We start from the raw sequence: 25144 nt of genomic DNA, 5'->3' as shown, positions 1-25144 counted from the left end.
TGCTAACTGCTTTCTTCCAAGCTGCCTCTATTGTTTGCCCCCTTCTAATGCTCTCTCTCTCTCTGTTCTTAATCTGCAAAACTTCTTTGACAGAAATATATACAAGTTGCTGTCGGAGGCTGGGCAGAGGTAGCAGAGGGCTCCCTGCTAAAACGCAATCACCTACCAAACACCATCTGTGACCCGCAGGTAGTTGCAGAGGTGGATGAAGCCAACAGTCTCCAAGCAGGGGCTCTGTGTATCCTTATTTTATACTCTTTTCTTTCTTCCCATTCTCTTTGTAATGTCTCTGGGCTCTCTGATGCCTCCTATTTCCTCTGAAATTTTCAGCTAACTGGATAGAGTATACACAAGTTGTCACGCTGCAGACAGGACAGCAGACAGAGAAATCTCATGCAGTTGATGTCTGAGATCTCACTTTGCTCAACCAATGAAGAAGGACTGCTTTTCCCTCTTAATTTCTTTGATGAGCAGGGGAAACTGGCAGCTACAAACAGTTAGTGACGTAAACTGAATCTTCCAGAACACACTGATAAACTCCCTGCCTGGCAATGCTAAAGACGCAGAAACTGCACGCCTGTGACGTGATGGCTTGTTCTCAAGACCTTCTGTTGGGGGACCACCACCTTGCAAAACCCCATGGGAAGACAAAGAAAACAGCAAATGAGCTAAGAATCTTACCTTGTACAGAGGCTTGGTTTAGATGAGGGAAGTTGATAAATTGTCTGCCCTTTGATAGAAATAGAAAGAAAAAATAAGACATTTATTATTTTGCTATGTTTGCAGAAAGACCTGCCCTTGGCTTCATAGATGAGTGGGAGTCTGATCCGGAGCCCACTGTAGTCAGTCAACAGACCCTGCATCTGGCTCCATATGTGTCGTGATGGCTTTAGCACATTTTGCCGTGATGTGTTCATAGCTGTCTTAACTGTCAGCTTGAATAATCCTTGGCTCCCCTCTGAATAAAAGCATAAATCTGCTACCCACATTTAAACCCTGGTCTGTCTAACTCTTGTTCTCTGATGCCAGATTTCAGATCAATGGGGGATGAGACATGAATGGTCCCATTGAGAAATTGCAATTGCAATATTATTTGAAGCAGAAAACTGAGGATGCTCTTTGCCATAATTGTTCCAAGGCTTATGGAATACCCTTTGCTCAGGGATACGTTAAAAAAACGGAGGCAGTAACTATATTAGCAAATTAAACAGCAGCAAGGTACTGCAACACATCTAGGCACACTTTTAAAATGTTGACATGGTCCCTAGTTTGGTTTGGCCCAGACCCTGAGAGTGGCCAATTGGCCATAGACCACTCCTAATGAGCGGCTGGGATGCAACCACCTTGTTCTGTGGGCTGAGAGTTTAATATTGCAGAAATGGCCCAGTGGGCTCTGTTGGCCTCTACCCAACTTCAGACACCAGTCCTGTGATCAGTCCAAGGTACAGTACCTAGTGACTCTAGTGGGTGTTTGACCGCTGCCAGTTATTTTTATACACGCTCAAAAGGAGTGAACTACAGACGCTGAATTAAAAACATCTAGCATTTTCTGTCTGTGCTACCCTTTGACTCCTACTTAGCGGCACTGTGGGGTGGGAGAGCTGCTTACCCACTGCTCTTTCTAATTTAAGTGAAAGAAATGCGGACTTCTGTCGTGGTTTAACCCCATCCAACTGGGGAGCTGGAGAGAAGGAAATTTAGGAAAAGAACATCTTCTTGGTCAATCTGACATCTGCTATCATGAAAACCAGACTTCATAACCATGGGAGAACTCAGAAATGAAACTAAAGGAGTGAAAAACATCTCCACCCATCATCAAAAGCAATGACAGGCAATTCCTCCCCTCTCTCAGAGCTCAAGACCCGAGATGATTTTCACATGACAGTTTCACCTAGAGTTTCTCTTGTGTTGGCTGCTGGATGCAGTGCTGACAAGGACAAGAAAAAGAAAACAACTTCATGTCCTCTCTACAGCAACAGATAGATAAAGTGATTTCCAAAGTTTAAGCAAGACGTTTGTCATTTGAGGTGTCCTAAATCCTGACCCAGTGTCTTACTGATCCATGCCCATGCAAGCAGAGGCCATATAAATTCAAAGGGAGCAGTAAATGCTCAGCATTCCTGATTCTCAGCCCACCCCAACACAGATTAGCCGTAGACCCTCTTTAGTGAACCCGTTGTCCTCCCTGATGGCTAAGTTTCCATTGCGGTTTGCAGCTTTGAATCTTAGTCTGAATCTGACCCATCTTTTTGATGTTTGCAAGTCAGCAACATCAGCTTGGGTTGCAGACTGCTGAGGGCACCAACCTGTCTAAAAGATATGGGGATCAGCTCGGAGGACTTGTGTCCAAGCCATGCAGGGCACAGAGGGCAGTGGCCTCTGCGCCTTCTCTCCCTGTCTCCTGCCCTGCTCTCCAGTCCAGCCCACGCAAATAATTGTGCCAGGCTCAACGCAACATAGCCTTTCAGAGCACCACTATCCCTAGCCCACTCCGACAATTCACAGCCATAACATATCCCCAGAGAGAAAACGGCATCCTTTTTGACAGAGAAAAAACACAGAGCAAGGAAGCATTGATTGAACAGTTCACCCCGTATTAAGAAGCTCATGGGGGGAAGCCAGGCATAAACATTTGTTTTCTGCCCTTTGAACAACATTTCCCAATTGGTGACCAAATTTTAGGAAATAGAAATACTCAAGTTCCTGCTGGCACACACAGGTATTGCCTGCATCACTCCAGACACTAACTGAGCTGTGGAGGATCCCGACAGGACGCAAACCTGCAGGCTTACCTTGGGTGGGGCGGGAGGAGTTTTACTCTTGGTTTTTGGGTTGCTTCCAGAAGTGTGTTTCTCATTGGATGTCAGCTGATTTTTGCTTCCGAGCAACCCCATCCTAGAAGGAAGACCAGAAATTACTTTTTAATGAGACTGCTCCTGGGGAAAGGGGCAGACACTGAGGGATAAAACAATCTTCTCATTCATGAAGGACAAGTTGGAGAAGATGAGAATACAGGGCAATGGGACAATGGAGAGAAGAGTCCATCCCATCTACAGTCCTCCTACTACCTTGAACCTTGTGAACCGCATAGTTTCTGTTCCCACACAACTCTGGTGTTTCACACTTTGCAGATGAGGCTCAGACAGACACTATAAGTCACCAGAAAAAAATGGGCACAAATGACTGCTTTGGAGTCTCTCCGATGCAGAGATCCCCAGCTGGCATTAAGCAGACTTGCTCCAGAGCCAGGTGATGCCGCATGCATGCACTGCTGGAGGGTCAAAGAGGAGGTGCCGGAGATCCTGGGGAATATCCCTGTGCTGAGCTGTTCAGGTGTACCAGGGCTTCAAGAGGGTCACATAGTCCCCGGGCCAAGAACGAGACGTACTCATACCACTCAGTGCTTTCTGTAGGTCACGTCCCTCCCACGCAGCAAAAGCAGTACACAGATGTGGTAGCTGTCTGCATGGTACCAGTCCCACCGATCCTCGTGCTTAAGCAGGACGGACACACGCTCAGCTTGTCCACGAAGGCATGGGACTTCATGCAACGCTTTGGAGGACTGCAAGAAGCTTAGGGAGTCAAATATGGTGTAGCTTGCATCCATCCTGCCTGTAAAGTGTGAGCCTAGGGCTTGACTCAGTTGCCCATGTGCAATGCCCTGGTAGCTTTTGATGTGCCCTGGGTTCTTACAAGGTGTGGGTCTCCCATACATGGTGGATTATGTTTCCCAACCCCATGTGTGTGTCTCAGACCTCCTGGACACCTCAAGGATCACCAGACGCAAATGAATCAAACCCTCTCCATGGACTTTCCTCTGGTCCACACAAGAGTTTCCACACTTGTGCTGGAGGGCTTGTTTAACTTGAAGCTCAGAAATATAATTTCAGCTCTGGTCAATAATTCTAGCATAATACTGGGTCTGGGTAGCCAAGATAGCCAGACCATAGCAAACTCAGCCTGCTCAGCCCCCTGAAAAAGTAGGGAGCAGTTGAAGGCAGCATTACAGAAGTGCTGTTGCCACAAATATATAAGGTATCTACACCGTCCAGCGCCAAAGTCTGCCCCAGCCCCTTTGCTTTGAAAAAAAGGCGTTAAAAGGTGTGGGCTACATGTCCAAACACAAAACAACCCTGTCGTGGTTTAACCAGGACAAACCCAAAGCCCAAATACTTGTAGCTGAGCAAAGACACGTTGGCTCCTATTCTTGCCAAACTACCTCAACGTCTGCAATGAATGTGGAGGATCGGGGACTGGAGGTCCAGAGACCAATGTGGTTAGTCAGTCCCCCCAAATGTCAGTCTGGCACTGTGTCACGATAGTCAGACTCCAACATATGTGTTCAAAAAAGCTTCCAGAAAACCGTACTTGCGAGAACACAAAATTCTAGCAAAAGCAACTTCTTTTGCTTTCTAGCACGTATCTAATATTTCAAAAAACTAGGACTCTGAAATGAGGTTTCTAACAGAGCCATCCCAATACTTTAAGGTGTTATATTTTTTTTAAATATCTTCTCCCTTCTGCCTCATTTTTATTTTCACTGATAAAGTGAGCAAAATGGAAGGAATTAGTGGAATATTTCAGGATCACCAACACACATTTCCCCCCCCAGTCAAAAGGTTTTCAGCATCCAAACTTCTCTGAGCTTTTCTTTGACCCGAGTTTACAGATGGCCCATCCATCTGTACCCAGGTCTCAGCACTGCTCTGGGCACTGACAACACAGTTGGAGGGGAAGTTTTGCCCACTGAATCAGCTACAGCATTTCCTGCAGCAAGTTAATTTTAATTTGGCAGCCTCCCTTCAGGTTGTAACCAGGGTTTGCTTCACTTAGAAGATCCGGTTGTCATGCAATGGCACATGATTTACTAAGTAAGCTTTACCCGCTCTTCAACTTGCAAATTAGATAACTGTGTGCCAGAATTTCTGATTCGGAATGGTGTTATTTGCCAGGACAGTAAGTGAGAGTAGCTGGAGTTCCCTTTTTGCCCAGAGAACTGGAAGGCATCGTTTTCAGTCAAGGCTGGATGATGACAAGTTTTAGGTACCACTCATTACCAACCATGAAAACCACAGAATCTATCTATGCATTGGACATCTATCTATGGTCCTTGTTACTATATCACTGGAGCATCTCATGGTCTTTGATAGGGTCTGCCCCTGAATGAGAGATACAGACGTAGCAATTGCTGTCTTTTCTACAGAGTTAGGGGACATGAAATATAGCATGAGTCAGCAATATGCTTCAACCGCCAGTCATGTCACCAGGATGATCTTACAAGAGGATTGACAGGCCATCTGCAGGATGATGGATGCACGTTTTGAGGTTTCAAGTTGCTCTCAGTGATGGCACTGGTGGGGCAGAGTGGGAAAGGGCATGGAGGAACATCCACCTCAGCAAGTCCCATCAGGGGCTTGTGGCCATCCCAACTCCTCTGACAGGGTTTATGGGGAGCAGCGACCATGCTTTAACCTGTGCATCTCCCCACGATGCTCCTGTGTCCATGGGGGCATTGCAACCCCTTCTGCACCACGCTGGGACTGGAAACACTTCTCTGCATGTTTGCACAAATTGAGCTTTCTCCCCGCACGCATGTGTCAGACACATCCGTGCAAAGCAGCACAGAGAAGTGAACAGCATGTCCCAGCACGGGTGGGAAACGGAACCGGCGAAAAGTCTCCCACAAAGGTCACTCATCGCCACCCACGCCCGCAAGATGTTAGCATTGCTCTAGATATTCACAGTCTCTATGAAATCCACCCTTGGCACTCTCCAGGTCGCCTCTGCAGCCTACGTGACCATCCTTCATGCCAGCAGGTGCTATACAAAATCCCAAAATAGCACCGCAGAAAAATGTTGTCAGATGCGGAGAGCTGCTGGTGAGCTCACAGCCCACAGCTGGTGGAGTTTTCATTTTTTAAAAAGTAATTTTTTTTTTTCCCCAAAAAAAAAGGTGGCTGAGTTGAATGTACATTGTTCCACAGTGTTTCTGCTTCTGATTAATGTTTTTTTTTAAATTAGCTTCACAAAAATATTTTGAGAAAAGTAATGGATAGTTCTCCCAGTCCTTTTTTGTTGTTGTTTTGGGTTTTTCCCAGTAGAAGAGCACTGGGGAGAAAACAGTAACTCAGAAAAGCATGAAAATTTCCTTTTGTGAATTTCCAGTTTTTCACATCGAAAAATGTTTGTTTATTTTTAATAACTGAGAGCGGGGAGACTTGTTTCCTCAACTTTACTGAAGTTCAGAAAAAGAAGATTTATAAAACAAGTTCTTTTCAAAGCAACCAGAAACCAAAACTGAACAAAAAAATTTTAAGACAACGCAAAATTTTTCCATACGCTTGAAAAGTTTTAGCAAAAAATAGTCCAGCTTAGCTGCTGATAAGTTTTGAGTAAAAACATTTGACGCAGAAGTCTTCCTGTGATAGTCAAGCAAGCCTTTGCTGAAGAAGTCAGGAGACGCGAGGATGGTGAGCTCTGTGTAGCATCCAGCTCTGAACTTGTGTGGGACAGACACGCAGGTCACGGGCACACTGGATGCTTGCATAGGACATCTGAAACATGCTGCGTGTCCCATGTTGTAGGACAACAGAAGGTAATTTTAGTAACCTTCAGAGGGGCAGCTGAGGCGATATTTTGGCTAGCGAGAGCTGGATGAAGGTACAGATGTTCCAGCACCAATGGGCCAAGGGGAGGTCTTCTGAAGATCCCACCACAAGGCCCTGCTTCAGCAGTGTTTTTGCTGACATTTGGATGACATCTTTACGGTGGAGAGGAAAGGATGTGACTAAACGTCCTATCGTTCCCCCATCTTCAAAGAGGATTGGAGAACATACCCTACAGGTGCAACCCATCAAGCTGAACCTGGAACTCCAGAGGGACCGAGGTCCAGTAGAGATGGACACAAGCCTTTGCTAACCACAGGGTTTGGAGACCTGCCTTGCACCGGTGTTTGGCCTGTTTTGAGTGCTCAGGGTGAGCTAAAGCAAACAGGATAGTGGCGAATTGGACCTGCTGGATGCACTTACTCCTTTTGTTGCAGCAGATCAGAAGGTAGGATGGAGGTACCTGGGCTAAGCCAGGCACTGCAAGCATGGGCTTATTGCCCATCTCATCTTTACGGTAAGCAGCCCTGCACCATGGGCACACCATCTACTGCGGTTGCCTGGTTTCCGCTACCAGAGCAAGAGAGCTCAAAAGTTGTTTCTGATGTGAGTGCAGCAATGCCTTCTGCAACAGGGATGTGGATGACACAGACAAACAGCCTTGGGATTGCATGGGCGGCTGCGGGGAAAAAACCAAGACAGAATCTAGCAGAAAAGCAGAAGTCTCGGCTCATCATTTACCTCACCCCCATGAAACTGTGCCATGGAAAAATAGGTTAAGACCTAAGCAAGCCAACAGTGTTTCACTGTGAGGGCAGCTCCAAAAAGCCCCCAAGCCCAGTGAAATCACAAAATTACCCCCCTTTCCGTTCAGATTCTAAGGTGGGTCCAACAAAGTGTTTTTCATAGTTCACTAAGATTAGATATTTCCCTTCATTTTAAAACTTCAGAATGTCTTTTTTAAGAAAACACATTTTAAAAGGAAATGGCATTAAAACCCCTACAAAAAATACTTTGAAAATGCAGATATGTCCAATTATGAAGGGTTTGAAATGCTGAATTTCTCTTTGCAAGTCCTCCTCCTACCATAAAGAATTGATGAAATCAACTCACTTTGGATACAATAATTTAATTATTCCAGATTTGCATTTTTGCATCAGCGAGGACAAAAGAAGTTCAGCAGAAAAAAAAAAAAATTCCACTAGTTCTAGGCACAACCCAGATGCATTAAATTCTCCAGAAGCTTTCCTTTCCCTCAATAAAATAGCTCTTCATTGCATTTCCCGACCTGAGACCCTTAGATTGCTTTGCAAGACACAAAAGAAGAGAATTACTGAAGATCTTGGTGAGATCAGCTACTTGAATGAAGATTTGCTACCGAAGTGTTTACTACTGTGACTGTTTTCTACTTTTGCTGGGTTTTGGTCAAGTTCTTTTTATCTTTTTTTTTTTTAATTATTAGTGGCTTTGTTGCTAGGAGGTGGTTAGAAGAGAGGTACAAAAAAGTATGCTGTGCTATAAAGAGCACTGACCATGTAGAAGGTGTTTCTCAGAGGCACAAGATGGAGGCTATGGCCACCGTCCTCTAGGACATAGTAGCCAAAGTCTTGCTGAAGACCACTCCCTGCAAGTGATGATACACACAGTGCTGGGTCTCCAGCTAACATCAGGGGGATTTTCTTGGCCAAAAACTGCTGCTCAGCAGGACCAGGCTGTGTAAGGAGGAATTACAGCAATGCAGAAAGTCCCCGTGAAGAGCTGGAGAGCCTGGAGCAAGAAGCATCATGGTTTTTGTTGGGGAGCGAAGCAGTTGTCTGGCTTGCATGCTGCATCCTTGCTGGAGAACTGGGAATACCCTACTGGCAATGTTCAGATCCCATCCAGTCCTCGTCCTTGTTGGATAAATACACCAAGTTGTACTTGTGCTTGCACTGAGGCCTCTTTCAAACACTCTGACCCGTGTAAAAGGTTTTTGAGGGAGCATGAAGGGCAACCCCCAGGAGCAGCCAGGCTCTCCAGCTAATGCTGGTGAGGTGCTAATGTTGGTGGTGTGCTACTGCAGGTTCCAGTCTCGAGCACAGCCAGTGTGGTCAAACTGGTCTTGGCAATGTCTGTCCCTTGCCAGCCCAGGGCAGCCAAATCCAGGAGCTCTGTGCTCCTGCAATTTACCCCTCAGTGAGGGGAACACATTGCAGAAATGAGATTGAAGCCCGTTGGCTTATTTTGGTGTCTCTTGCTGCAATCCTAGCCAGCTTGCCATTTCTATTGCAACTTAAGTCTGCCCTGAATCTACCGGCTTGCTTAGGCCATGCTTTGCAGGTCAACGTGGCCCAAGCAAAAGAACCAAGAAGAAAATCCGGCTGTTTCAGGCCTTTCTGGAGAGCTGGGACACCCCATGGGAGAAGGCTCTGTGTGAGGCTGGGGAGTGGGAGCACACAGATTTCCAGGACCCTGAGTTTAAGCAGATGTAAAAAGTTTTTTGACAGGGGGGGAAAAAAAAAAAAAGATTATAAAAGCTTCTTGCTCTCTCCAGAAGTAGAAAACTACCACCTGTTGCCAGAATGGTCATTTGCTAATCAAAACATCTGTCTGGAGGAAAAATGGCTGCTTACATTGAGCATTGCGCCCTGCTGGAACCTGGCAGATGCTCGGCTGAGCTGCAAGAGGCTGTGGGCCAGGAAGCAGAGCCAGGATTTGAGGTCCCAGAGGGGGGAAAACCAGGAGGGCAGACTGCTTATCCCACCTCCCTTAAACATGCTTTCCTCATGAGCTCACCCCAGGCCTTGCAGCAGCCAGGTGGGACGTCTGCTGGGGATGGTTCTGCAGGACCTGAGGTCCTGCAGCACAGGGAGGTGGGAGGCACCGGCGGGGGGAAGGAGGAGGATGGGGCCAGGAGAAGCAGGCACATCTCCTTGGGTACCTGGAGCATCTCTGGGGTTCTTCAGGTGCGAGAGGTTTTTATCACAAAACCGCATTGCTCAACGGCAATTTCTGCAGTGGCTGGAATTTCAACCCAAATTTCAACTCAAATCTATCTGCTGCCCAATGTGGGTATGGGCCAGACTTGTGGGCTATAGGTAAGTTGGAGCACAGCAGGGAGAAATCCTCTCTGCAGGCCACCCCTATCTGACATTTAAGTCTTATGGAATTGCGCACAGGCCACGCTTGCTTGGCCAGAACCCCCGATGCTCTGTTTCACAGCACTTTGAGGGCACATCACGGTGATCTGTAGGGATGTGGGGACATTCTGGCCCTCAGAGACCTGGGAATGTAAGGAGATGGATAGGGTGTTCCTCCACACCTCTGTGTGTGGCCACCCACATTTTTGCCCCGGAAAAGGCTCTTCCTGGAGGCCCTGCATCCCAGAGGCTGCCTTTTCCTAGCAAGAGGACAGCATTTTGTAGGACCCGTTAGCCATGTCCCGAGGGGAGCAATGAAGCTGGTGGCAGGCTGGTGCTCAGGCACTCGCTGCTGTCAGAGACCTCCTCCTTGGGTCGGGTCTCAGAGGGAACGATGCTCCCTCCCACCATCCTCAGATGAGGCAAAGGGCTGTAGGGAAAGATGGATATCTCCAATTCCCCACCTGAACACCTCCAGCCGCATATCAGAAATAACTACTGGATGCCAGAGCACTTCCCCTACTCGTCACAGCTGTGTCCAGCTCCGGCCAGCCTCCCCACACATATACCCTCTCTTCCCTGCCAGACCCTGGGGGGACAGGGAAGGATGGGAGTACCAGGGTGCACACGCCTGGCACTTATTTGTCCTCCTCTCCTTTTGCGGTAAGCCAAGGGAACAGCATCCCTGGAAACCATCCCTCGGGGCTGGATCTTAGCAGCCGTTGGGTAGTGACCCCGTCATCTCTCTACCCCACAGATCTTGGGGAAGGGAAACAGGGCAAGGGGGGCATCACGTGAAGGAGGGATGGGAGAGAAGAAGAGGATAGAGAAAAACCTGCTGGGCTCCTCCCCACCCTCAGGGGAATGTGGATGGGGGTGGGCTGTTCCCTACTTGCCTGCTTCCTACGCAGCTGCTCCTGGAGACACGATCCGAGGACGGACGAACCACTGGTCCGACCCATGACAGATGCTCCATGGGGCTGGGGACCCTTGCAGAATTTCTCTGTTAGAGACCTCTGGCTCCCACCACGTCCATGAGACCAGCCGCTTTGAATGTTACCCCCCCAGATTGCAGGAGCAGCCTGATTTTGCAAATGCTTTTAATGGGCTTTCTTTTTTTAATCAGGTCTTTGTGTCAGAACTGACTCTTTTCTCCCCCCCAAGGATTCCTTGCTCTATTTTGAATATAAAAATGATCATCCGGGAGGGGGTGGGAGTTGCACTTCCCAGACAACCTGGCCAATGAAAATAGCAGCGAGGAAGGCAAGAAACCCAAAGAGAATCTAGACACAAAACCCAGCAAAACCCACAGGCTATTACCAGCTGTCATTAAAAACAGCTATAATGACTGTGAATGGATTGTGTTTCCACTATGCAAACCACCAAATTTTAGGAAACAGCTGAACAAACTGGCTTTGCGATGATAGTTCCTTTCTGTGATTAAAAAAGACCTTTTTGCAGATGAAATGCATCGTGTTCCAGTGAGCCCCAACCCTCTATGAACCTACTCAACTGTAGCAGCATGGTGTAACGAGCGACGACCTGGACAGGGACTTGTGGGTGACTCTGAGGAAGTGACTTTCTCATTCTTCCTCAGCATGTTCTATAGGGAGACTGAAACGCCTCTGTCTTAGGAGACAAATTTTGTATAACACACAAGTTTTGTTTCTACAGACTCCTGAGGCTTCCTGTAAGGTGCGTAAAGAGCTGGCTTCTCCGGGGTGTTTTTAACATATTTTCTTAAGCTGTTGCAGAGATGAGGCCCCCAAGCACCACTGCGTAAAACTCTGTGGGTAACTGCATGACGTCATTATTGTGTTATATGGGGCAGCGGGAGGGAAGAGACTCTTGGTCTCAGCCAACTCGAGGTTGGAGTGACCTCACATAGTTTGCACTTCAGCTGCTGTCACTGAGAAGGACAAACACAAGCCGACATCCTCAGAGTGTGATGCACAACCTAAAGGTCACCCACATGCTGGTGATGTTGTTTACAGGAGGAAAGGCTTCGCAGAGCAGATCTAAGCTGAGGTCAAGGGAGAGGACCTTTACCAGCCATGAGACCCAAGGACAAGATGAGGCTGGTTGAGGACATGATGCCGTGTGAGATGGGAGCAGCGGCTCCAGGATGCCTGATGCCCCGGCACTGCTCGTGGGGCTATGAAGTGCCCTTCCCAGTAAACCCCCATGGGATGCATGGCATGGAAATCAGCCTTGGCTCTGCAAGTGCTTTGTGCTCCTGACAAAGGAAGAAAACCTCATGGAGGGCTGCAAGGCTGTCTGGGCCATAAGCAGGGGTCTGCGAGTGCTCAAGGGTCACGCCATGCCTCTTACCCTAGAGGGTCAGCGCAGGGTGACTCTGAAGACAGCCAGGACAGACACCCACCCCATCACCCCTCAGCCAGGTGTGCTGCAGAGTCAGACCTGCAGTTTGCATACCAAGGAGATACAGAAATGAGGAAGCCCTTGCAGATTCGTCAAACTTCGCCCTTGCCAGCTTGCATTTTGCCTGCTCGATTCTCCTTTGGCTAAGGTCAGGGGAGAGAGATGGAGGCGGTCGGGTTGGGGCTGGGGAAGGAGAGGACAGCTTCAGGGTTAGCTGGAGTACCTTGAGCTTTAGGGCAGGGGCTCATCCTTTGATGGAGAGAGCAAAGAAGCTCTTTTTGCTAAGCGAGCTTCACTTCCTATTCCTATGAAAAGGGAAGTTGCTTTTTTAGAAAGCTGCTTGTCATCCACTGCTGAGGTAGGAAGGAGGAGGTACCATGAGGTCCAGCAAAGGCTTAGAAATAAGCTAGTGGCTGCCAAGTCATCTTGGGAAATAGGGCGATAGCGCAGCAGCTCCAGACAGAAACCTGCTTCTGATTTGAGACACGCTCCCGATGCTGACAGTGGGGAAACCCAGCAGCTGCAGCTGAGCTGCTGCAAAGACCCTTCCAGTGACGGCCACGGTTCAAGCAGCTCAGAAGCAAGAAGTGAAAATAAAAAATAGATATGGTGTGGTCTGCCTATTGCATCCCAGGGAGGTGTTTTTGTACCTAAGGTATCCTGGCTGTGCCCCTGCATGTCACCTGGGGCACATCCCTTCATCCTTGTGCCTCCTCCAGGCTGGGCATCTCATGGCCATGAGGTGAGACCGGGAGTCAAGAAGCCCAGGCAGAGAGTGCCCTTCTGCAATTTGCTTACTCAGAAATCATGAAGCAACAGCCCAGGGATGTCCTTTGAAAGCAGCTGGAGGGAGACCACTGAGAAAGCATGTGAAAAAGGGCACTAAAAAGAGAGAAAGTCTCTCATATGCAGCTTCTGGGTCACTCCAGATGGGCTCCATCTGCCTCCGCTTCCCCGACCCGAAAGCACAGGCTGTAATCTCACCCAGATGAGTAGCGTCTGTCTGGGTCAGTCCCCAGATGTTCTCCAGTATCTTCGCAGGCCTCTACACGAGCGTGCAATCCCAAGGCTGGCTTGTCTCTGCTACTTTTTACAGTTCTCTATAAGACATGCATGGAGACCAGAGGTCCAGCCCATAGGGTAAATGCCTGTGGGCTCTTAGGCTTGCCTGTAAGAAAGACCTCTAGGACCCACCGCTCCACAGGATGCAGCGAGGGACCAGAAAATGCGGCAGCCTCCTTCCAGACGACCCACAGCCCACCAGAATGATCCCACAGCCAGACACCTACACTAGTGGCCCGCTGCATAGCCTCCTTCTGCAGCGGCGCCTGCTCCCACTGCGTTTTATCTAGTTTACATTGAACCAAAAGTGTTCCTGTTAAGGTGTCTGCTGCAGAGGTGATCTGAAGGCTTTGATTGGAAACCACCGAGAGGGACGAAGGCACCTCTCCTCTTCCAGCTGGCCCCCAGGACTGCTTCCCTATACTGCTGCTGTGAAAGCTGGGTAGCTTATTCCCTCCAGATGTTGTTTTCATGGTCTGGCCATGTTTTTCTCTTCCCTGTTAAGAACGAGTAACCTAATTTACCATCTGAACCTCCCTGTTTCCATTCCTCTAGCAGATTAAAAGCTTATTTAATGCAATGTGCTGTTGCTTCTGGAAGATGCTGACGCATTATAACCAACCCACCAGCCTCCATTTTGAGCGCTTAGACTTTCTGAGCTCTCTGAGGCAGCATTTCGGCTAGTAAAATAGGCGATATCGGGGCTCGTTCTCCCACCCTTCAAAATTAGGTGGCTGCATCCAAACCCCTTGTAGTCTCCATTCCGTGCTAGCTCCTGGACTGTGTTTAGGAAAGCCTAGCCTAATTGCTCAGGTTGCACCGCCTGCTTTTTGGGTCTCTGCTTTCCAAGAGACAGGCTGTCCCTTTTCCCCTGATTTACTATCCTAAACACGTCACTGTGTTTGGGATGACACTCAGACATAGGCACCTTGTGTAGCCCCAGGTACCAGACCACCCCGAGTGCAGGGTGGTGATGGGTTCCCTCTTGTTTCACTATTGTTATTTATTGTTGAATCCCGTGGGCGTTGCAGGGCCACCTCAAGGGACTGGGATGAAAATGCAGCAGTGGCTTTGGCTAATGGTAACTGAGGGATATTCTGCTAGTAGAGACCACAAAGAGGTTTTGTCTGGCCCCAGTTAGGAAAAGCCATTTTGGAGGGAGAAAGTGACTTTTTTTCTTTTTCTTCTTCTCACATATAAATAAGAGAACTAATGAGATGAAATGCAAACATTTTAAAACAGATACCTTTCTGGTGACCTCATGGAAATGTGAATTTCCACTGTCCAGAATCAGTACAACCGCTTGCAAAAAACAGTCACTGGAGAAGCATCTAGCACAGCCCTCTGCCCCGAGGCAGGATCAGCCCTCACAAAACCTTGCTGGAGGAGCATTTGGTCCTTGGTCCCAAGAGCCTTCCTATGCTGGACATGATGGTGCTGATTCTTCTTTCCTACCCACACCAGTCCTCCCTGCCAGGCTTCCTCTACACTGCTCACGCCATGCCTATTCTTGGCTGCTTGCAGCAGCCAAGATCCTGCCTCAATATTATTTCCCTTTTGATGCTAGTAAAGAAAAAAAAAACCAAACCACCATTTTTTAATCCCTTATTCAAAACTAGAAGATGAGCTTGACTTTCAGAATTAAAAGAACACTTGAACTTCCCTATGGTGCTTGAAGGAGATAGAAATGTGGCAAAACAAGGCCAAACCTTGCAGCCAGGTCTATTGCAGAAGTCATTTTTTATGGCACAGAAGGGATGGGGCTCATCCACTCTCCGGTTACATCATCTTTGATCTGGTCTAATTCTATTGCATCAGAGCCAGAAGAAATCTTATTTCCTCAAGTTTCTTGCTTTGCCAGTGTCCATACTCTCACTAGCATCAGCAGGACAGGTTGATGTCCAAGCAGGACTGCATTTAAACAACTAGGATTTTTTCCCTCCTGGCTAAGACCTGTCTTGTGCAGAGTCTCAGATTCACGATTCCCTTCTGTGCACAGTTGTTATTCATTGGCAGCCCACCCAGTGACTTTTATACAGAACGTTTTTTCCCACTTCTCCACCAAAATTTCCAGGAAAAAAAAGCATTCCATTGGAAATCGCCACCCCTGAAAAGGTTCTGTCACAAAACCACCATGCATATTGGCATCTTTCACTGGAAAAAGAATAATTCTCCTTGCAAGTTTGCTATATTAATGTCTCGAGCAGCTGCAGTCTTCTTCCTGTGCTTTTAAAATGGTGAAGCCCAAATACATAAGAGACAGCTAGGGAAAACTCTTGAGATAAAAGTCAAGTTAAAGATTTTATATCAATTTCTTCATTTGCTTAGTATGACCTTAGTTCTCCCTCCCTCCATCACGTATTGCAGGTGACGCCTTGATTTTTCTATAGATCAAATTTAACCTCTATTCAAAGCCCACTTCTCAAGCATCGTCCTCCCGTACACATATTTTGAGATGTTCTGCCCCAAATTTTCATGGTTCCAAGCCATTCACCATCAGCAGCTATTCACATAAAAGTGGATACCATCATGGCTCAGGTGTTGGGCAGGCAAGTGGCTGGACTGAAAGAAATCCCGCAGCTCCTCTGCCCGTGGCATTTTGTGAAGGTTTTTCTTTCCCACCCCAGGGTTTCATGGAGAAGACGGGTACCTGCTTATGAGGACACCTTGTGTGACCTGGCGGTCCTTCACCACTAGCCACCGTAACCCGGGGAAGCACAGAGATCTGAGAAAAGGGGAGGCTGTGAACTTCTGTGTACAAGGACACACCATAATGTAGTAAATTGGGACCCCGGGGAGGTGGGCACGGGTCCAATCACCTCTTTTGCCTCGTGGCCATAAGGACCCTTAAGCAGATGGCACAAAGTATTTTCAACCAACCTTCACCCACTGAAAGTATTGCATATTCAGCCATGAGTAAGGCAGACCAGACTTCCCGGACAACTGAATAATTTTTCACTCTTCTCCCCTCATTAGGTAGAAAAGGATTCATTTGTAAACCATGTGTTTTCTATTTCAGCTCTGTCTCCTACGTGCCTGACACACAGGACCCGAGGGGTCCTGCATGCTGCTTTTTGATCAGTAACACATTTCACAGTTTCCAGAGGAGCAGAAATGATTGGTGAGATTTGGTCAAATTTGGAGAATAATTTTGTAAATATGTAAATAAACAAAGAGGGGGAAATGCGGGAGAGAGATTTTGAAAAGCACATTTCATTTCAGAAGTCACATATATTTCGCAGGATGGCAGAAATGTAGGACTGGCCCCTAGAAGGTTATTAATCTGGTGGACCTACATTGAATTTGAGAGACTACCTAACTTGCGTTTCAAAGCTTTCAATGCTGGAAATTCCCACTGCTTCCCATCAGTCTATCCCAGCCCTCCAATTCCCATAGCCTTAAAATGACTTCCTAACGATCAGTACCGACTTCCTTCACTGAAAGACCTACACCTGCCTGTCCTGCCCATGGTGGACAAGAAGTTTATTCCCTCCTTCTTCACAGTGGCTCCAGCAAATGAAGCAACATTCCTTCTTGCAAAAATTCCTCATTGATCACCACTTTCCACACCTTTGCTCAACTGTGTCCCTCTCCTTTGGGAATTTATAATTGGGTTTGGAAGTTTGAATAGGCAAGCCCACAATGTTTTCCGAATTAAAACTGACCAACATTAACAAAGGCAAAATTGCTCCGTGAAACCACAGAAACATTGTTCTCCGGCTCAGTTGCAACATTTTCTTGGAAAAAATTATAATTAGAAACCTATTTTTTATTTCAACACAAGGAGCTGCTGTGTTTTGAGTTTTGTTTTTTGGGGGGATATTTTTGGCTGGCCAGTGAAATGAATTCACATGGATTTAACCCTGATATGGAAAACAGGCTGACCTGTGAGAAGCACATGGCTTGTCCAGCATGAAATACTGGAGGTCTGGTTTACGTTCGTATTGCGTATGTTGCGCCTTAGCATTTATTTTTAAGCAATAACCATGACCCTGTATATCCTGTTTTGTACAGGGATGTACTTTCTTTTGAGTTTCACAGTGATGTCCAGCGGTGCAGCCACTTCTTCCACAACGAGCAGCAGGCCCCTGAGGCTGTAATCTGTTGCCAAGACCTCTGCCAAGGGGGAATTGCATCCTTTTTTAAGCCCCTCAGCTACTTCTAATCTTGCAATGTGGTGCTGACCTAACGAGAAAGCTGACTTGCACCGCATAAAATGAAGCCGTGAATGGAAACTTTGGGGCTCCCGCAGGGTTTAGCCCCAGGCATCTTGCTAAATTCTTGCCCGTGATTGAACCCTATGGGCCTGCAGGAAACGATTGACTACAGGGGAGCTCACCCACATGGAGTCAACGCTTGGTTGCCTCCAGGGTCTCTTCAACCGTGGAAGAGCAGCGAGGAAACTCCCTTTTTAACATAGAGAGAATGGAAAGAATGAGGGGAAGGAAGGAAGACAAATAATGATGAAGTAATAGTGTGCCCAAGTGTTCCTACTCTGCTCATCACAGTGCCGTGACCCCTGTGAAATCCATGGTGACCTGTTTCCACACCTGACCGAGATGAAAAAAAGCCTTGTCTGCACCTAAATACGGCCTCAAGACCTTTTTAGATTCTAATGTGCCCATAAAGGTGCCACTGAGAATTAAAGGCTGAAAGGTCAGTCAAGAGGAAAGTCACAAAGCAGAAATAAAAGAGCTGATACCGATATCTTTGTCTCAAATAGACACACAGCCCAAATTGTGCAGAAGTGGGATGCTCAGCCTGGGACATTGTGGGCTTATTTAACAGAGGCTGGGGAGCACAGCATCTCAGCTGAGAGCCCAGGGTATAAATGCATGCCAGAACACCCCATGCTGATAAAGCAGAACATGGAAAGTCATTAGAAAAGCAGATAAAGAAAAATCAGTAGCACCTTTGCAAAATTTTCACTTAAGTATGTCTTGCATCTTTCCTCCTCTATCAGAAAATTCAGCCTTGTACGTCATAACCTTCAAGGTCCAGCGGTAGCCCTATTTTGGCAGAACAAAACAAGAATGGGCCAGAAGATTTTTTTCCACAGATTTTTGTGCATCAGTATAATGATAACACTGCAGGAGCTCTGGGAGAAAAAACAAAATGTGGGCAAGAAATCACAAGCTCTGCAGCCTTCAAATCTTCTGATAAAAATTACTTAAACCTTGACAGAATGACTAATGGAGCATATTAATGAGGGTGCCTTTGCTGCCCTGCAGCTGTCCTTTTTTCTTCTTAAATTCCATCTACCTTCTCTTCTCCAGCACGTACCAAAGCAAGGACCACATGTGCTTGCTCTGTGTGCAGCAGGAATCCTCACTGCTGACAGTGTACATACCTTGTCCTGATTTTGCACTCTTAAAGATCTGTAATCAATTAAATACCACAGCAGCCCCGCAAGAAAGGCAAGAAATGCCCCCATTTCACAAGTGGGGTAACTGAAGCACCTTGAAGAGCATTGCCTCGCCAGGCATCACTGCCCACAAAGCCCCAAGTAAATACCTGAGGAGGTCTGAGATGCAAATACCCAAGATGTTACAACTGCTTTTCCCTCCCAGAATTGGCACAGCAAATAAGGTGGGTTCTGAGATATCCATGCTCCAAGTTAGAGCGCTGCGGAAATTTGAATCTGGCCTAAATTTTAACCAAGAAAGTTACGGACTTAGTATAGGCTCTACATGTGTGGGGATGGGAAGTGACTAGGGGGAGAAGCAATAAGTCCAACCTTCCTATAACTCCGTTGGAGATCTTCAGTTTGCCAGAAGCTTTGTCCACAACCACCGTTAACTTGCCACTGGTTTTAGCAGCTTGAATGGAGGAGCTGGTGAAAACAAAATATTACCTCCAAGGAGACCAACCAACCCATCTGTGGGGCAAAGTAAGCAAAGATCCTCAGCCCCAAGTGTGGCTCTTGACAGAAGGGGAATTAAAGCCTCAACCCTTCTCTGCACCGTACGCAGCATCCATGGGTTCAAATCAGTAAAGGTTGCTGAGTTGGAGCCTGAGCCTTCAAACTTCCACTTCCCCTTAAATTCAGAATTGGGTCCCTGATTTCACTTTCTCCCCTCTCTCCCCTCTCCAAGGAATTCAGCTGAAAGAAACTCATTCACCCCTTGCTATTTAAAGGGCTTTCATCCACTTTTATTTTTTTTTAAGAGAAAGAGGTTGATTTGTGCCCAAGAGAGAACCCACTGGGTCACGTCCTGACTTATACCACCAGTCTCACCTCAGAGAGTTCCCCGATTTCAGCACTGAGACACTGCCAGAAGGAAAGAAAGAGATGCACCCTGCCCCGATCCGCGGCAGCAGTATGGCCCATTCCCTTGAACATCCCACTCCAAATCTTTAAGGGCTTAATTACCACTGGTCCATAGACTATAACTAGAGATGGGCCAAATCTTTAAATGCTCTAAGGGGACGTATCCAGTGGAGCTCCAAGCAATAAGCGGCCATCAGGAATGAAGCAAAACTGCTGGAAAATCGTTTGCACTTACCTGGTGATTCCTTTGTTCAGATTAAATCATATCCCAGTCGATCCTAGTTGTCCACCAGAGTTAAAAAATCCCTTGCAGGATGCGTACTTAAGAACATCAGCTCACCTTGATAAGTTTTAATCCTTAGAACACGTTGAAAGAGAAACCCTAATTTTTCTTGGCGTTGTCAGTTGACTGCTGTTAGTGGTTTCCTGTCGACAACAGCTGAATGACAAATCGAACTGGTTTGTTACGCTTATAGCAATTAAAGGCTGGTAGTATAACCACACTGCTCATTTAGCGCTAATGTTAGAACGGTGTCTACCTTAGAAGAACCGTTACCCGCAAAGGCTCAGCGGGCTATAAAAAGTACCGTCCCGCTACAAACGATGCCCCGCATCACCCTCATTCAGGCTGGCGTGAGTTGGAAGTCATGTCCTGGAGCCACAGAGTGTAAAACTGGTCTGCAAATGGGAGGAGAAAGATGGGTTCTTGAGTTTTCTAGATTGGTCCATTCACAGCTAAGCGCAGTCTGGGCCAATAGCTGGGGTGGAGATATTTATTGCATGCGCTTAACCTTTGGGAGAGTTTATCTCCAATCAGGTTCTAGTCTGAACAGTTTCCCCTTTTGTAATCATCTAGGTTACAGTGCTTTAATCTTACTCACTTTCCATTTGAGGTTCTGTTTCTGCTTAAAATCTCATCTGAAGAGAGTGGTCGTGTTCTTCCTCCTCCGAGCTGGCCGCCTTTCGGCAGCGAGTACAAGACAGCTGATGTCATTTAGGGCACGGGGGAGGGGGGAAGAGAGGTACGGGACACAGCTGACAGCACATCCTAATATCTCTTTATCGCTTGTATGTAAGATCTTGTAAGATCTGCCTTCCCTCTATTTTGCGCAGTTAGCTACTTGCTGTATTGCAAAAAGCTTTGCTGGGGCTAAGCACCCAGTGCCCACCTGGAGCTGTTGTGGGCAGGGATCAGCTCCGATCTCGCCGTGCTGGGGTCCTTCGGTGCCTGCTATCCTCAAGGGTCTTTGGGGACAGCTTTGTTTCCAACCACGCAATGCTGTGAAGCTCCGTCGTTCTCCTTTCCACCCTCATCAGCAGGGTTGCAGACCCACCAACCCCCCTGAAGGCCAGGAAGCTGATGTGTGTCACCTACTGATCCTGCTGGATTTTGGATAGAGCCTCCACCACGTCGAGACAAGCAGAAAGACAAGCCAGCCAAAGCTTCATCAAACAGGACAACAGGGATCCTGCCTGAGGCTGGTTGAGCAACGGGCTGCTTATCAACTCTTTTTTGAGATGAGGGGTGACAATTTTATGTAAGGGAAGGTTGACTCTTGGGTCTTGGTCCTGCAGTGTCAAGTAGCATCGTTGGCTGAGATAACAGCCTCCTGCTGATGGCTGTCTGGAGGATGGAGAAACCTCCAAAGTATGGATCTCTCTGCAGTAGTGGTCATGGGGAGTGTTGCAAAAGTTTGGTTTTATGGTTCATTCACTAGGCTTAAAAAAAAAGCAAAGCAGAAGAATCTAACAAGCAACAACAATTCACTTGTTGTTTTCATTTGAATGCCCCCAAAAGGGGTCAGTTTGGACCAGGAACATGAAAAATCAAACTGCTGGGCCGAAAAAAAGTCAAAAACAATTATTGGTCTCATTTTTTGCCCTGACCTGAAGCTATTGTCCAGATTCAGTTTGTCAAACCACCAAGTGTTGAAGTGAAACTGTGTTTTCTGACAATCAGTTACAAATCCAGGAAATTTCACCCAGGTCTTGCCATATGAGTGAGCAGAAAGTGACTCTGGCACCGAGGGGGGTGACAAGGACAGGGATGCTGCAGCTTGTCTCTTCATCATTCATTCATCCCAACTTAAAGCAGGTATCTGAGGTGGGCTTTCCTTACCTTTCCCTTCCTTGGCTCAGGAAGCCAAGGAAATAGGTTCAGGGTAATCACAGAATTTTTTAACTGAAGTTTGAGGACATGGTGTCCACACAAGATCCTTCTGCTCTTGTGCTTTTCAGTGAAGATGCCTTACTGGGTAACCAGGTAAGACTGGAAGGGGAATTTTTGGTTCACTAGCAGTTCTAGAAAATAATTTACAACAAATATTTGGGGTGAAAGTGGAACTCAAGTCCTTTTTCCAGCAAAGTAGAGAGATGGAAAACTACATATCAGGCCTGAGATTTTAAATGCTTTTTGCTTCTATGGGTTGCTGCAATGAGTTGGATTAGAAGGTTTATCAAAGGAAAGTAATTACAAATGAGCCCCTTCAAACCTTTGGAAAAGGTTTTGATTTTCTTTGGAAATTATTTCTAGTTCTTCAGGGCTTGGGAACTTTTTTGGAGTTGGAGGGAGGAATAATCTGTTAACTCAATATACACGCTTGCAAAGTTAGTTCTGGAGTTACCAAACTGATTTTTTCTACCTATGAAAAACAGGTGGGCTGAAAATTCCCACCATGATTTCAGTAAGACTTCAGGCACAACTGTCCTTTCGTTTTGTCTTTGATGTTGACCCACCTGGGAGAAACCCATAGAGAAAATATTGCTGATACCCCGAGGCAACACGCAATGCAAAAACCATCACAGTGTTCCATGATGGTGAAACTTATGAAATCTGATTTCCTGTTGATGCTTTGGTGTTTAACACCCTGATGGTACTCACCGTGAAGCTTTTCCTCTAGTGGATATGGGCTCCTCACTCCTCTGCTAGGCCACCTCTTTGCATCTTTGAAACATCTCCTCCCTTACCAAACTCAGGCACGATTCACCAGAAAGTTTACAAGTCATTCAGAGGGAGGGTTGCTGGACAGGCCAACAATACAATTGGTTTGGAAATTCAAAGGAAAACAAAATACCAACCTCTGAAAATATTGAGAAAGAAACCTAATGGCTCACAGGGACGGTATTTGAATGAGGACACTCAAGGTTAAGAACTATTCTAAATAGCAGTGAAATGTTTACAGCCCTTTGCCTTGTTCTTGAAGCACTTCACATACCACTGTTGTTCCCCTGCATCCCTACATCACTACTCTACCTCCACCTCCACGCAGGATATATGGTCCAAAAACCAACTTCCCTCTTGCTTGAACCTGTTTTATGCTGAAACAGCCCCAGCACTCTCTGCCACATTATTGCAGATACCCAGGAGCCCAATTCCTCCCCGTGCCATGTCCCCGTAACTGACAATTAATCTACATTACACTCCAGGCTGTGCCTGAAGGCAGGGGTGGACAACCCTTTCCATGGGAAAGGCAATTCCTCAGTCCCAGCATGCACATCATTTTGGCAGGGTGAAGGGTGGATGCTCAGCATCATCCAGAAGCAGAACAGGGCCAAACACACGGATTCAGAGGGCTTGTCCTTGCAGTGGGCTATTTCCTCTGTGTTGCTCAGAAACCTCGTGCCAACCCAGCTGGGAAAAGACACGTCTTAAACAAGCTGACCCAAACTAAAGAACAGAGCAATACTGAAAAAGGCCAGTCCCAGGTCCTTCAGTGATGGAGGGATCATCTCACGGAGATGAGCAGCCAGGTGACCACAACCCTCTGCAGGTCTTCTGTGCTTGCATGGGTTCCTTTGGGGTGACATGGAGACAGGATTAGCTGGAGACCTGCTGCCCTCTGTAGGTGCCTCTGCCACATTTCCAGGTTCACTGGTTCACCTGGGGGTGGCCCTCCGATGATGTCAGAGGACTTTTCTGGTACAAGTCCCTGTGCAGGGAGTGGAGGCTGCACCTGGCAAGGATAGGATGGTGATGGTTGAGGGCACCACAGCCTCCTCGCCCCATCCCAGCCTGGGCAGGCTGAGCCCCAGGGACTTTGCTTTAGGGGAAGTGCATTTCTTGGGTGACCAGCTGAGAAGCAACCATCAGTGCTCCTGCAAGGTGTTCCCGGCACATGGTCCCACAGAATGGCCACACTCCCCTGCTGGGAGGTCCAGCTCTTCCATGCTCTGTTGGCAAGATGCCTACAAGGAGAAATTCCCCAAAGCTAGGAGCCAGGGCAAGAAGCAGCTGGTTCAAATCTGAGCTGTGTCAAACCTCTGCTGTTATGGTAGGGGAATGGTCATTTCTGCCTGTTTCTGGTAATACAGAGGCAGCTCAGGAGGTCCAGATGAGATTTAGCTGGCTATAGCACACATCTACCTTATAGCGTTTGTGGTGCTCATATCAGCACAGGAGATCTGGGTTCCAAAGAAAGTCTGGAGGCTATTACCACTACAGCAGGCAGCTTGGGCTTTGCAAAACCACATCTCAGCAGGGACCCAGTCTTGGATCCAAGTGTTGCCAAGGATTCAGGTGTCCTCTGGAAAAGGTGCTGTGCCCAGGGATGCTGTGGGACGTAATTCCAGGAACTGGCAGGTTCTGCATCTCTGAGTGCAGCAGGCATCGCTTCATCTGAGCAAAAGAAAAAAATCTAAGCCATAGGTATGGACAGTGTTAGTGTTGCACAGGTTTATTTTGACTCATCACATCTAATCTCAGGTACCTGCTGCAGGTGGTTGGGGTTAGAGCCTCGGCACTGGGAGCGTCACTGCTCTTCAGCAGCTCCCCACCACACATCTTTTGATTCGGGCCCAAAAACATTCAAAACCCATGAAGAGACTTCAGAGGGACCTCGCTCCAGCCTTTCACTGATGTCTTATGGCAGCTCATTTGAAATCCATTACACAACTAAATTAAAAATAAACATTTACAGAAGAGGGAGCTGGTGGCAGTGTGTGGTCTGCTACTGCGATGAGATGGATGTCCAGCCTCAGTAGCGACACTTCTGCTAGTAAACGAACGCGTGCTAGACCTGGTCTCTGGCCCTGAGGCCAACTGACCCTGTCTGGCTACGTCCGTGCAATTAAACGCTTTTGGCTATCGAATCTGGGTGGCTGCATCCAAGCTGTCTGTCGGGAAGGGGCCCTGGTCTTGCTTATTCCTGAGCCATATCCTGGGATTGTTTGTCCCACGTCAAAAACCAGACCAGGGACTGTATTTCACCAGGGTCTTGTGCCCATGCCCGTTCCCTGATTCTGTCTGGTTCATTGGCACGGACCCAGTTTTTGTTTTGATGAGATGTTGCAGGAAATGTTGAATGACCCGTTTGCTGCTAAGAGCTAAAATGCAGCTGTAGGTCTGTGTCAGATGGTTTTAGCGTGAAGGCAACAGCTCTTCCATCTTCCTGGTCCCTCTCCGTCAGCAGCAGCCGCAGGGAGGGCGGGTGCAAGCCGTCGGGTGCCTGCCTTCAGCACAGCGAGAGCTTATCACCAGACTGAGTTTGCATATGCACATCTGAAATCTGACAAAAAAGGGTGCTGGCAAAGCAAAAAAAAAAAGAAAAAAATTTAAAAATTGCATTTGCATCAGAAATGTGCAAACGCTGTTCTCCACTCTTGGCAGTCTGCGTTGCTGCATCTTGCAGGGCGCCCGCTCCCCCTGCGCTCGGTGCTGTACAGACACAGCCTCCAAATTACTGGGGGAGTCTGAGGCACCCCCGGTC

The 25144-nt window shown here is 47.4% G+C and overlaps 1 protein-coding gene across 2 annotated transcripts in view; it reads right to left on the bottom strand.

The window, feature by feature from the left end:
- BLK (BLK proto-oncogene, Src family tyrosine kinase) overlaps positions 1–20191 on the bottom strand; it is a 44698-nt gene extending 24507 nt beyond the window's left edge. Inside the window, exons 1-3 of one of the 2 annotated variants that reach the window (XM_052810236.1) lie at positions 19675–20191; positions 2793–2895; positions 682–730 (exon numbers count right to left, since the gene is read on the bottom strand). In XM_052810236.1, coding sequence (XP_052666196.1) covers positions 682–730; positions 2793–2894 — 151 coding nt within the window. In that variant the 5' untranslated portion in view covers position 2895; positions 19675–20191. Of the gene's footprint in view, positions 1–681; positions 731–2792; positions 2896–10620; positions 10778–19674 lie in introns of those variants that run through there. The other variant, XM_052810237.1, reaches the window with a different exon arrangement.
- Positions 20192–25144: the final 4953 nt, after the last annotated feature.

This window comes from Harpia harpyja, chromosome 15 (genome assembly GCF_026419915.1).
Source record: "Harpia harpyja isolate bHarHar1 chromosome 15, bHarHar1 primary haplotype, whole genome shotgun sequence".
In the NCBI taxonomy this organism is placed as follows: Eukaryota; Metazoa; Chordata; class Aves; order Accipitriformes; family Accipitridae; genus Harpia; species Harpia harpyja.
This window is presented reverse-complemented; position numbering and strand designations above follow the sequence as displayed.